Source organism: Stylophora pistillata, chromosome 4 (genome assembly GCF_964205215.1).
Source record: "Stylophora pistillata chromosome 4, jaStyPist1.2, whole genome shotgun sequence".
Taxonomy (NCBI): Eukaryota; Metazoa; Cnidaria; class Anthozoa; order Scleractinia; family Pocilloporidae; genus Stylophora; species Stylophora pistillata.
In genome coordinates, this window is record NC_142522.1 from 41,694,156 (window position 1) to 41,707,119 (window position 12,964).

The 12,964-nt window shown below is 37.7% G+C and overlaps 2 protein-coding genes across 5 annotated transcripts in view; both read left to right on the plus strand.

Annotated features, from left to right (window-relative positions):
- LOC148733788 (uncharacterized) overlaps nucleotides 1-12,964 on the plus strand; it is a 270,303-nt gene that overhangs the window by 197,081 nt on the left and 60,258 nt on the right. The window lies entirely within an intron of this gene.
- Nucleotides 183-11,302, plus strand: LOC148733800 (uncharacterized). Its single transcript, XM_088756001.1, has 6 exons — nucleotides 183-319; nucleotides 1,540-1,658; nucleotides 2,750-2,842; nucleotides 9,123-9,248; nucleotides 10,751-10,809; nucleotides 11,010-11,302. Exons 1-6 carry the CDS (start codon nucleotides 234-236, stop codon nucleotides 11,091-11,093), a joined length of 567 nt encoding a protein of 188 aa, XP_088612127.1. The 5' UTR covers nucleotides 183-233; the 3' UTR covers nucleotides 11,094-11,302.

A 12,964-nucleotide genomic window follows, 5' to 3' on the forward strand; every position in this document is an offset into this window, starting at 1 on the left:
GAAACAAAACAAACCAAAAAACAAAAACAAAACAAAAAAAATCAGGCTCCTGGGGTTTTCCCTTTAAGCTGAAAGCAAGGACAAAGGCAAATGCGTTTCAGATGTTTCATCGTGTAATATGGTGCGTAAAGTGAATTAGAAATCACTGGAGATGGTTTATTATTATTATTCACCAATACCCTCCAGGCTATACACTACGTCACCCTCTTTTTAAATCAGTTCGCAAAGTGTAAATGAAAGTGAACCGAGGATTTCACATCCATTTACACTTGACCACGATTCACTCACCATATTTTGCCGAGCGAGTCTTTTACGTCAGGTAGGTAATCCGCCATTATACTAGGTCACCTGGTAAATGTGAGAAGTGTTCCAAGATACGAGGGAAAAAAGTTCAAAGTATCTCACAGGAGAGTTTTAAAAATTCGGATGAACCGTGAAGTAAGAGAGCTTTGATTGCCATAGGAGACCATACTTCACTGTCGAATTCAGCAGGCACTCTGACCTACCACAACTTATGATTTCGTGTTACTTACGAAATGTTATGTTTTTATGACATTAACGGGAAAAAAAGATATAAAGTCACCCTTGGCGATATTTAGTTAATTAAAAACAGGAGACTAGTTCTCATAGAGACACCACAGCTGTCATGCTTTCTATGCGATCATCAAAGACAGTTCCTTTTGACGCATGACGCATAACTTCACTTTTAATTTCTACAAATTCTGTAATTGTCATGAGCTCAAAATAAATGTGATACTAAATAATGATTTACCATGTAAGCGTCATGGAAATCGTAGGAGCTGTTAAGTTTGCTCTATTAAAGTGTCAATACTTATTTTCATCGCTTCAGAAAATAGTGAGGTGATCAAGTCAGCTGGTAAAGTCGGAAAATATTCGATAACATCATTCTTTTCATGCCCACATATGCGAGGTTAACAAGATGGTACGAGTTTGTATACGTAATTGCCCAAATCTTCAAATATGACATCGATTCAAGATAAAAGAACAAAGTCAAAAACGTCACACGATATGCAGGTTTTTCAACTCAGTGAAGCGAAGAAGAAAGTTGAGTCGAGATAATATGAAATTATCACAAGAGAACCACTGACCAACTATTCAACTAATAGATAAAGGGGAGAAGAGAAACGGAAAAATGAAAAAGATGACCGATCATTGAGATAAATTTTCATCCATTTAGAGAGGTCAGGCACTGTGGTTCAAAAAAAAAGTTTTGCAAGAGAACAAATCATAAAATGAGAACTGGAAAGAAAATTCAATGACCAGTTCGCGAAAAGATCGCTATTTCGAAAGGCTATCAAAAGACTTTTTTCAGTCTAAGCGTCAAGCTTTATATAAAACAGAACGGTTGATTAATCATTCATTAATCATATTTTTTTCGTTTCAGTTCATGATTTGTTTTTGACGTCAAGCTTAATATAAAACAGAAAAATTAATTAATCACTCATTAATCATATTTTTCCCTTTTGGTTCATGATTTGTTTTGTTTACCCATTTTGATGGTGGACTTGTTTTTTTTAGGTATCGAAAGCACTCCTCTGTTGTTATGGTTTCCTCTTGTCTGCATCTGATCATCACCTTCCTCCTATTCTGTATGACGTTCGCTAATAAGATGGAAGTCAAAAATTTAAAGTACTGCGGTAAGTAAAAAATTCTAAACACGGAAAGAGCAGCGACGAATTATAATTCAACACTGTTAGTGTTAAATATGAAAATCTAAGATGCAAAAATTGTTCTGGTGCGCTATGCCTAATGTGTCTAAATACGGTTTCTGATTATTAGAAATTAATTATATTTTCATATATCTTACTTTCTTTCCATACACACCTTACTTTCTTACCACACACACGTAAATGGTATCTGCGAGTCAATAAAGCAATTCTTTACACCAAAAAGGCAAATAAAGAGAACCGTGATAAAGGCTCAGAACAGTCCCTTATCGTGTACACACATTTCCACAGAAAGACCTTGATCTAGGTAGTTACGGATCCCAAAGATTTTCTTTTTTTGGTTTTGTTTTGCTCGATTGCATCGACGATCGACACACTGACAGTTTTGATATATAAACAATAACAATCTCAGCAATAAGAACAGAATGAATTGATTTCTTCAAATTTCAAAGTTCGATTGGTGTAAATAAAAATTCGTTCATAACAATTTGGGACGTTATCTGAGCTCAATCCGCTCATGATCAACAACTCACTCCGCCCTAAGTAAATCCGATGGTCCTATGCGCGTTTGAAATTCGAACCACATCCCCTTTCATGTGAAATGTTTAGAACACTTTATACTTTCGTAAATTTTAACAAAATCGCCAATAAGATCAGCGAAAAACAAGCCACTGGTTACTCAACTAAAAGAGAGCTACGAGCGCCTGTCAATCCACGTCGAAAATTTTTGCACAAAAATAACCGTTCCACAAGTTTATATCTGTGTTTACTGTTTCTACGCAGTCCGTGGGGATTTTTATTGTAAGCTAATAAATGCTGTGGTGTATCGACTATCGATTGCCTTAACAGGCTCGTGGACAATAAGAAACTGCATTGTTACCATTTTCTTAAATTACATTCCAGCATCTTTTTAATTTTTTTATTTAGTTTGATTCTATTGCACCGATCATAAAGTCGAATAATTTGAATCTAGGCCTTGTCGGACAAATACTAGCTCTGTGACAGCTATTGCATTGGCATAGGTGAAGAAATGGTGATTTTTTGTGGTTGCTCTGTTTCAGGTCCACCAGATAAGACCTTAAAGTTCCACGTGACTCCCTTTCCAGTGATATCCCTGGATGAACCAGTGAATGTCACATTTACTTTTACTGCAGGTTAGTAAGTGATACGGAAAGCTGCCGTGACCAAGCTACATTATTCGACATATTTATCGAGTTACCATTTTCCCAAGAATAAATATAATTGAAATAATTTTGTCAACAGGGAATCAAATTTACATTTCTTTAAAAAAGTGTCAAACATATGAAATATTGAGAGCGAATGTGAATTGACTGAGTGAAAATCGAAAAATGTGGCACATGACATTACGAAATCGCTCCCATTGAAAAACGTCGCACGGGAAAATGCAACTGAGCCAGAACAGAGAAAGAGAGCATGCGTAACTTCATGCAGGCCTGTCAATCTGACTGTCAATCATGTAATCCCACGTGTACGCCGTGTTCGCAAGTATTGTTTCTTGCTCAGACAACCGAAACATAGCGCTATTCATCGAAGAAAAATAGCCGTAATCTTGATAAGACGATATTGTTTAAAAATCGATCACATATTCAAGCCGAGCGATGTTTTCATAAAACATTACCAAAATCTCGAAAATTCGAGCTAGAGAAGGGTTCTCTGCTTATAGCTGATTGTTTTTCCGTACATAACTTTTTTTTCGAAACAGCAAATTGAAAGGAAACAGATATATTCGTGTACAAGCCGAGATATTGCATGCAGAAATAAATTAACAAAACAAGTTGAAGTTGGTGACTGACTTTATTTATGTGGTGGCTTAGTAAATACCGCTTACTGTTCGTCCTTGGTGTCGGCGTCGAATTCGTCGTCCATCTCCTCCTTATCCGCTAGTTCTGCTGTTTCTTCCGAGTAGATTGCTTCATCTTCAGTGCGTCTAGAGTGTTAGAAATTCTGCAGGTATAGATCTCGCGAAAGTGTTTTAAGAATTTCGAAACTGACCAACCGGAACTGCCCATTCCCACGATTGGTAAACAAACTCGTCACATATTACTGTGTTGAAATCTGCGAGAAGTAGCAAGAAAACTTACCTTGGCTTCCCTACCCTGTAAACTAGTCAAGTAATCTCTCATCCAGCCGCGGATATTTCGGAGTGTAACGGCCCATCGTTATGCGTTTCGCTGACATCTTGAGCTCTCCATTAAAGAGGTTCTCTTGATCTTTCCTCCAACGGCGGACCATAGACTTAGTGATGACGTACTCTCTGGTTATCTCGTAATTGTTTTCGACGGCAATACTGCACTGAAACACTTTTCTGTTTCGAAACTTCTGCGTTGATTTCAGTTTTTTCGAGAATGGAATTCTCTGAATATGGTCTCGGCTTATAGCCGAGTATTTTCAATTCACATGTTTTAAGAACCCAAATAAAACAGACCGAAGTTTAGGGTCTCGGCTTATAGGTGAGTTCGGCTCATAGACAAATCAGAATATGTTACGACTGAAATGCGGCAGATTTACGAGGTTCGACCATCGATTTCGCTATGAAATATTCCTTTTTCGCTCGTTTCACTTAATACGTCGGGAAAGTCTGTATATTTGATAATAAAAATTAACGGTAAAAAACTACGACGTTTCGAAGTCTGCATGACCTCATTATCAAGTAAAATGTTAAAACTGATGTAAAATTGTAGCTCAGAGATTATATACAAATAAAATGTGATAACTTCATTAGAATAATGAGCGTTCATTGTTATTGGTGTTTAGCATGTCAGATCGTGCAGTATATGTTTAAATAAATACTTTTGCACGTATTGAGTCAGACTGCGTGTTTAGCTTTGGTTTTTGTTCGCGAATGAATAACATTTCGTGAATTAGGCAGTCCATTTTCCCGCGGCATTTCTTGAGAACGGAAAACATTTCCTCTAGGCTAGTGGACGCTACAGTGTGGGCTTCTTTCAGATGCTTGCCAATGACAGAGGCTTTATGTCCTTCTATGCGTTGATGAAGATGGCGTGTGGTATAACCGATATAATCCGCATCGCACGAATCACATTTAAAAGTGTAAACAACGCATTGGTGGTTAATGAAAGCGGGCTTCTCTTCTTGTATCTTGAGCTTTCCCTCGATCTTACGACTCGTGAAAACTGGTTGTAGGTCAGTTCCGATTTTCCGGCCAAGATCTTTCAGCTGATGTCTTACTGTGTCGGCCGATTTTTGGTCTTTAAATGGTAAAGTTATTCTGACAGGTTTTTGTGTAGCCGCGTCAAGTTCAGTTGGGGTTTCGTGACGGCTTTGGATCGTAGAACTCGTGTACCAGGCGATAGCTGAGTTGATGAGTTTCACTGGGTACTTAAGCTTAGTAAACATCCGCTTGAGATGCTGGCATTCCTTCGTAAAAGATTCTTTCGTTGATGACAGGCGGTAAGCTCGGTTCAGCATTGTATTCAGCAGAGATCTTTTGTAACGCTGATCGACATGGCTCTGGTAATGTAAGAGCAGTCCTGTATCAGTTGGTTTATGATATACGCTTGTTGTCAGCGTGTTTATGATATACGCTTGTATATCATAAACACGCTGACAACAAGCGTATATCATAAACCAACTTGAATTTCGCTTGCGTCCGTTCACAGACAATGGAGATACAATTGAAGCAATTAGTATTGTTTGAAGGTGATGATCTGCACGATCTGACATGCTAAACACCAATAACAATGAACGCTCATTATTCTAATGAAGTTATCACATTTTATTTGTATATAATCTCTGAGCTACAATTTTACATCAGTTTTAACATTTTACTTGATAATGAGGTCATGCAGACTTCGAAACGTCGTAGTTTTTTACCGTTAATTTTTATTATCAAATGTATTTCTAAACATTCTCCGATTAAAGTCTGTATACTTTTCGAAAAGCTTAAGTATACGTTGTAAATCCCTGCTCCACGTACGTACACGCTCAGTTCCAACTCAGCTTTACCATAACAACAGTTCGTTTCATCACCTTCAAACAATACTAATTGCTTCAATTGTATCTCCATTGTCTGTGAACGGACGCAAGCGAAATTCATAGCTCCCGTTTGGGAATTCGTCAATTCAGATCTTAAGAGACCGAAGCTGGCGGTGAGCTTTTGCAACCTCATTCCGCCTGCAAAGCATCATGGATACCTCACTTTTCCCAGGCGACGCTTTTCAATGGGCGCGATTCTGTAATGTCGAAAATCGAAGACCTTCATATATTTTCCCAGAGATACCTTATAGTAAACTTAGCAACGTGTTAAGGTTTTTTTCCCCAGACTTGCTTCTTTACCATAGAAAATTCACCAAAACTGAAACGAGCGTCTGTAGCCGTCAAATTGTCTTTCACCGTGGGTTAGCGTGCTACTGTAAGGCGCAATCCTGTTTAAGACAGGCTATTTTCTATTTGTAGAGACACGATCACACTGCTTCAATAACAGAATTCTCTACTTTTTGATTTCTCCCCGATCACCTAGCTAAAAGGCTAGCTCTCATCTCATTGGCCCAGCGCTAATTGGTTTAAAGGATTATATTCGATGACAAAGGAAAACAGACGTGCGTGTGCTGTCTTAGCCACAAGTATCTAAAATTAAGCATTTGTCAACGGCGTGCAAAACAAAATGGCAAAAATCAGTGCCCCGAGTAGAGGCAAATCAACTTTGCTCATGAAAAGCGCAAAAGAAAGCAAGCTCGTATAAATTTGACAAATTTGTGTCGGAGGGATTGAGGTATGGCTTAAGTCTAAAACGGGACCGTTTAATTTAATTTTGATATCACGGAACGCTATAAAAATCACCAATATTCAAAATCCAAAAATCGCATTTCGTAAGCAGATTTGCAATTATCATTTTCCCCATGCGGTATAACTCAGAATCGGTTCAGGTTACGCTCATGATAAGTGGAAATAGTGTTGTTCTCGACGATATAAAAATTAGTTTGGGGCTCTTCATTTCCGCACGGATAAACCAGGCTTAACTTTGTGAAAATCGCAACATCGTCATTTAAGTCACCCCTTGGTTAAATCCGGAACTCCGAGCACATTTCAGAAGTAAGCGATACAGTAAACTAGCCTTGCATAGCTAACCTTGGCGAATTTGTTAACCGTAAAACGGCAAAAATAGCCGTTAGGCGTAAAAATTGACAAATTTGAATCGTGATTATTAAAGATAATGTAACCGTAAAAAAAAAATTAGCATTAGAAGTATAAAATGGCCAAAAATGTAATCGTTAGCCGTGAAAGCCGTCTTTCCATTGAGACCCTCATTTCATTGTCACATCTTTTGCGAAAGGCACGGCCAGCCATTCATTTGACTATTCAAGTTCCAAAACCTAGACCTTATAGCCTCTATATTCCGAACCATCTGCTTGAAGTACCTCTATGTTAAAAGGTAAACCACCAGTATTCCACGGGAAAGACTTGGCACTTCCGGATCAAATTCCCTACCCCACCCTGGTAAGGTTCAAAGGACTACAATCAAAAGTCTGGGGGTTTCTCAGGATGTTGAAGCTGCGATTATCGTTTAATCGGTGGATAACGTTCCTAACACCAATTCAATATTTTTGAGGATCATAATCTAAAAGAAGGAAACCAATTAGTGCGCTAGCTGAGCAAAATTAACTCGATTGAGTTGACGACCACACCTTTAACAATACAACCAACCTGTGATCATGTGTGACCTGTGATCATGAATTTCTAGAAGAAAAAGGCAAGCACGAGATAAAACGTTTCAAGGACATGTATTTTTAAATAAAAAAGCTCAGTGAGAACATGAACTATCTACGAAAATATCTCGAGCCTGAAGGTTATAACAAGTTACTATATGGCAGGACAGTCTTGAGACAAATCTGAGCATTCTGATAAGTTCTTGCTCTGCCTGGATTTCGCCATACGGACCATTTCTACGGAAGCGCTCATAAGTAGTATATTTTTGATAGCGTGGCCAAAAAATTAAGATTAAGAAGTTTTCCCGAAAGCCATGATAATATACTTAGTAACATCACTTGCATGAACTTTATTGGGAAATATTGACCCTCGGTTATTTTTGTACGGACCTCGCTGCGGTCGCTCCGTACTACAACGATTTGGGCCAATAATCCTCGTTACGGCCCTCGCGCTTAGTTAGTAACTGAGTTATTCTTTGCGGCAACTGCTCATTTGTCTTCTTTTGTACAGCCTCTGTAATTAAGAAGGCTGACACAAGAAAAAAATTACCTTTATTTTGTTAAACCCGGGTGTTTGTAGTGTTAATCAGAGGCCTTCTCAAAGTAATTGTAAGCTATGGGTCGAGGTATTTCTTGATAATAACATTGGTTTGGCTTTAATGTTTCATTTTCGCTCACAAAATATAAAGGCTTTATCTAAAGACTCTGGTCTGTTTAGAGCATGAATCATGCTCAAAAGTCTATCTTATTTCGCCTTAGAGGGGCACGGAGAGTTTGCGCCAAAAACGTAACAAACCTTAATAAGCCAAATTTTTCTCAACTGATTTTGATAAATTAGTCAATTAAGTACATATAGGATTTGGTATGAAAGTTATGTAAGAAGGCGATGATTTTTACCTCAAATTTGACCTAACTTTAGCCCCAGGCCTCTCTCTGTCTAATCGGTCGAGAACAAAGTTACATTTAATGGAGTCAAAGCTCCACTATAGTAGAGTCCATGGTAAAATTTATTTGGTAGCACAATTTACCAATGGAGTTTTAGAGCATTTTCAAAATGCCACCTAGAAGGATGAGTTTTTCGTGCACCATAAGCCACAAATAGACCTCCTCCCCCCAGTTGAAACTCAAGAACAAACAGTCAGAGAAGATAGCCAAAGCGGCTATTGAAATATCTTATCACTCTCAACTTTTGGGATAAGTTTCAGCCAAATCAGTCGATCACAACTTTTGGTCCCTGGAACACTTTCTCAGACAGGGGCACTTAAGCCATACCTCAATCCCTCCTACACAAATTTGTCAAATTGATGGGAGCTTGCTTTCTTTTGCGCTTAATGTAATAAAGAAGCAAGTCTGGGAGAAAAAAAAAAAAAAAAAACTTGATCACTTTTCTAAGTTGACTATAAGGCATCTCTTACTGAAATATGAGGAGAGTCAATTTTTAGTCGATTAGCCACCTCTCACGCAGTATTGAAAAAAAGTCGCTCTTAAGTACTTTTCTATTCTTCACTAGAGGGAAAAAACTTTACAGATGCATTAATCGTTAAAAATTCTTAAGCCTTTTTATTTAATTTGAGAATCATCGGCAAGTGATACCCTACATTCTTGCTCTCCTCGTTATTTACTCCGAGAATCTCTCACAAAAAAACCTTTCAATCGTTTCGTAAATGTTGTACACACTAATATAGCCTAAAAGAGCGTCAGCTCTTTCCACTGTAAATCCGACCTTTCTATCACCACTTTTCCACAGCTGTGGACGTATTAGATTACACACTGCGTTTTATTGTGACCCATCAAGATGGAAAACCCTTTTGGAAAGGGTCTGACATGGTCAACTGCACACCAAAGAAAATCTTTTGCAATTTGGCGGCTGGTGGTAGGTATTTCCTAATCAGAATGGAAGAAAAGTACCGAGGGTAAAGCCAAATCGTAGCATTATGGGCACGCCTTGATATGTATTTGGCTTTCAGATCTCCATTGCGTTATTCGCTCTCAACAAAAGGGCGTTTCTCATTTAACTGGAGATCAAAGATACTTGGCTGTAAATGAAATCATAAGACTTACTCTAATTTTAATAGCTGTCCAACGTTTTAGGGTAGAGAGAACTTTAATTTTTTTCAAATTTGCTCGTTTGCTTGGTCTTTTTTCCTAGGGGGGGTTGTGTGTTAATCTTAACTTGTTATGAATCATTTTCAATTTGAGTCCAATAGCGGTTAATTAGATCGCGAAAAGAGGATGTGATTCTATCAAAAAATATGGTAATAAATATATCTTACCAGACGTTTTGTTATGTAGAATCGCTGAGTATTTTTACGAGTTGTGCCGTAAAATAACGAGTAGAAATACTCAGCAATACTAAACAACAAAATGTCTAACATTTTAGCGTGATAATGAATAAACACAGACGGGCGTGCATCAAAGGTAAGAGCTAAAATTTAACAAACAAAGAGGCTATTGCGCGACAGGATAGGTGTTGAAATTTTTTTGGAGGAATTTTTTAGCGTGTCTACATGAGGTTATCAGTTCATTTCGTTTGTTAAGAGAGGCTAAGTCGGGTTTGCAATTATAAAGCACTTCTCCCCTGAGGCAGAAGTTACAGCGGTTTGAGGCTGGGTTGTATGGAGCGGCTAGCTTTAGAATCTTCCAAGAAATCGTGTAATTTATGTTCATGCCTTTTAAGTTCCAGACGTGTTTCCTTAGTTAAGTGCTGTGTCTTTTGTTAGGGTGGTTGAATGAAGCTTTGTGGTTGGTATATCGTATCTTGAAGGAGTTTTCTATCAGGGCTTTATAGGCTTTGGAGGGTTTGTCGTGTTCGGTTGTTACGGTCGCTTGATAGACAATGATTCCTTGAGGCAGTTTCTACCCATGGGAGACTCGGCTGGGTTTCTACAGTTGCATGCTTTGGTTGGTTTGGCTTTATTGTCTAAGACCGATTTGTCATAGACTTCATACGATGAAGAATCCTTCAACAAGGCAGCGCCGCTCTACCAGAATGCCCTCAACAACAGCGAATACAAGCATAAACTTACATTTTCTCCTCAAACCTCTACCCACCCTCCGAAATGAAAACGAAAGAGAGAAATTATTTGGTACAATCCACCGTAAAGTAGAAATGTAGAAACCAACATCGGACGTGTATTTCTAAAGATACTTGACGAGGAATTCCCCAAGGACAATGTGTTACACAGGATCTTCAACCGCAACAAACTAAAGATCAGCTATAGTTATATTCCCAACCTCAAACAAACCCCAAACAGCCACAGCAAATCGCTCTTAGACAATAAAACCAAACCAACCAAAGAATGCAACTGTAGAGACCCAGACTGGCAGAGATTCCCTTACCAAGTCATTGGCGAATCTTGTGTTTTATTCTCCTAGAAACGTATACAGAGAGTTTTGATGGCTACATTCCATTTTTATCAACTGGCTTTTTGAAGGTAAATTGTGAAGAACATTTTCAATAGAAAAAAATAGATCTTTTCAGTTTTATTTTTCTATGATTTTCATGATGATTGTTTTGGCTGACGTAAAACTTTCTCTAGACCAGTAAACTTTTAGCTTCGCGTTATCAAAAAAATTGCGCCGTGTTGTTGCTTTTCTAATTCAATCTCTTTACTTTCTTACTCTGAACTCATAGGGAACCTTCAAATTTAAAGCTGAAGCGTACAACGATGACGAATTCGTGTGGTTTTGCTTCGAGGGAGAAGCAACTTTCTACTAATCGTAACAAGACATCCTTCGTTCTCATCCTTTTGCCTCTTTTTCACTGAGAACAGAAAGTGGTTGATTTATAATTCAGTTATTTTTCAGCTTGTATTTTATTCAAGAACAACTTCAAATCTCATGGCTAGGTCAAATGGATCAATGCATAATATCGAGATGAAAGCACATGAGGTAGCAGGTGATATTAAACAATTTGAGTGATCATCATCATTGATAAATTTTCATGGGCATATCTTTGAATTTTAGACTACTACTGGCTTTAGCTTAGCTTTAACCTGCTGTGCAGGCGTCCTATCAGTGCGAGTTAACGTTAAGAAGCTGAGTTAGCGTTATTTAATCGGCTAAATTTCAATTGGAATTCGAGTCCACGGCAGGGGGAGGGGGTGGGAAGGACAAAACTTTATTATTTACTTGTTCGATTATTATATGTCTGTCAACATTTATAAAATTAAGAGTTTTCAGGAGGCTATTGGGCCCTTTCACTCTAAGTGGAGAAAAATACTATCATTGGCACGTCGGTGGAAAGAAAATTGGTGATAAATTGATTGAAATATCCAAATAATTTTTTTTCAATAAGTGCGTGAAGAGATCTCTCAGCCTCCTTGAATCGCCGCTCTAAATCGTAAGTTTCAGCAATTATTTTGACGAAGATTAATGAATTCCTTGCTGTCATTATTTACTTTTTGATTTTTAAATGGACATAAGTATAAATTTAAAGTCACTTGTAAAATGAGTTCAAGGTTAATTATAATTTGTAAAAGAACGAGGAAACATTTTTCATCGGAGATCTAACTGTATGCTATTTGATTTAAAGCTATACTAAGGCCCATTCCAAGACTCACGAATGACTCATATACTTGACCATTAAATAAATGGCCTCTTAAGAGCAGGTCTCCGGATGGTGAACACCAGTTTCAACAGGCAAATCGTGTCTGTATTAATCATGCGTTACATTACCAATAAGAAGAGAAAGCTTGGATGTGCTCTGGGAATTTAATTACAATTCTCCTGATATTGTATTTGATTTCCCTAATCTAACTGTACTAAACTGCTTAGAAACTAGTCACGTTCTATCTAGTTAGCATCGTGAAAATGAGTAATTTCTGTTAGTTCATGTACAAAACTAAAACCTTAGACGTTGTGTTCTCTGGAAATAACAGCATTAGCATTAGGTGAATATTGTTTTAAATTGTTCGTTTCACTCTTCCCAATCTCTCATTTCCTCGAAGGGTGATCGTGTTTAAAAAACAATTTGAAAAACATCCAAGGCTTTTACCCACTAGAGTTTTTATTTGACATTTACGTAGTTAAATAGCCATTGAATACCAATATATTTGTTTGATTACGCGTCAAGAAGCGCTGTTGAGTTGTTAAAAAAAAAAAAAAAAAAAAAAAAAAAAAAAAAAAAACCTATATGTCAGCGTATAGATTGGTGTATTGGCGTAGTGTAATCTGACCAATGTGTGCGAGACCCCAATAGTTTAAGTATCTTACAGAATAGGAAATTTATAAAAGCAAGAAGTGTATCTGTAAGACATCATAGGACTATATAGATGTAAATATATTTCACCAATCATTAAAGAGCAGATAAAAAAAATAATTATCATCTTCTGGCCCTGCTCGCGCAATCCCATAGAAAACCACACTGAGTAAAGGCTGACGAGTGCAGGGCTGGACAGGTTGACATGAGCCTCTCCTGAAAAAATCATCCATCCCTACTGCCTTCGCGTCCCTTTGCTGCAAAAGGGTAGAGGAAAACAACAATGAAGAAAAAGAGTGGTGTTTTTCAAGGAATTAAAGGTTTCTTGTCAAAGCTCTGATTGCATAATTTGTTCTTGCTCTTGTAGCTTGTGTCGGTCCGTTACGTCA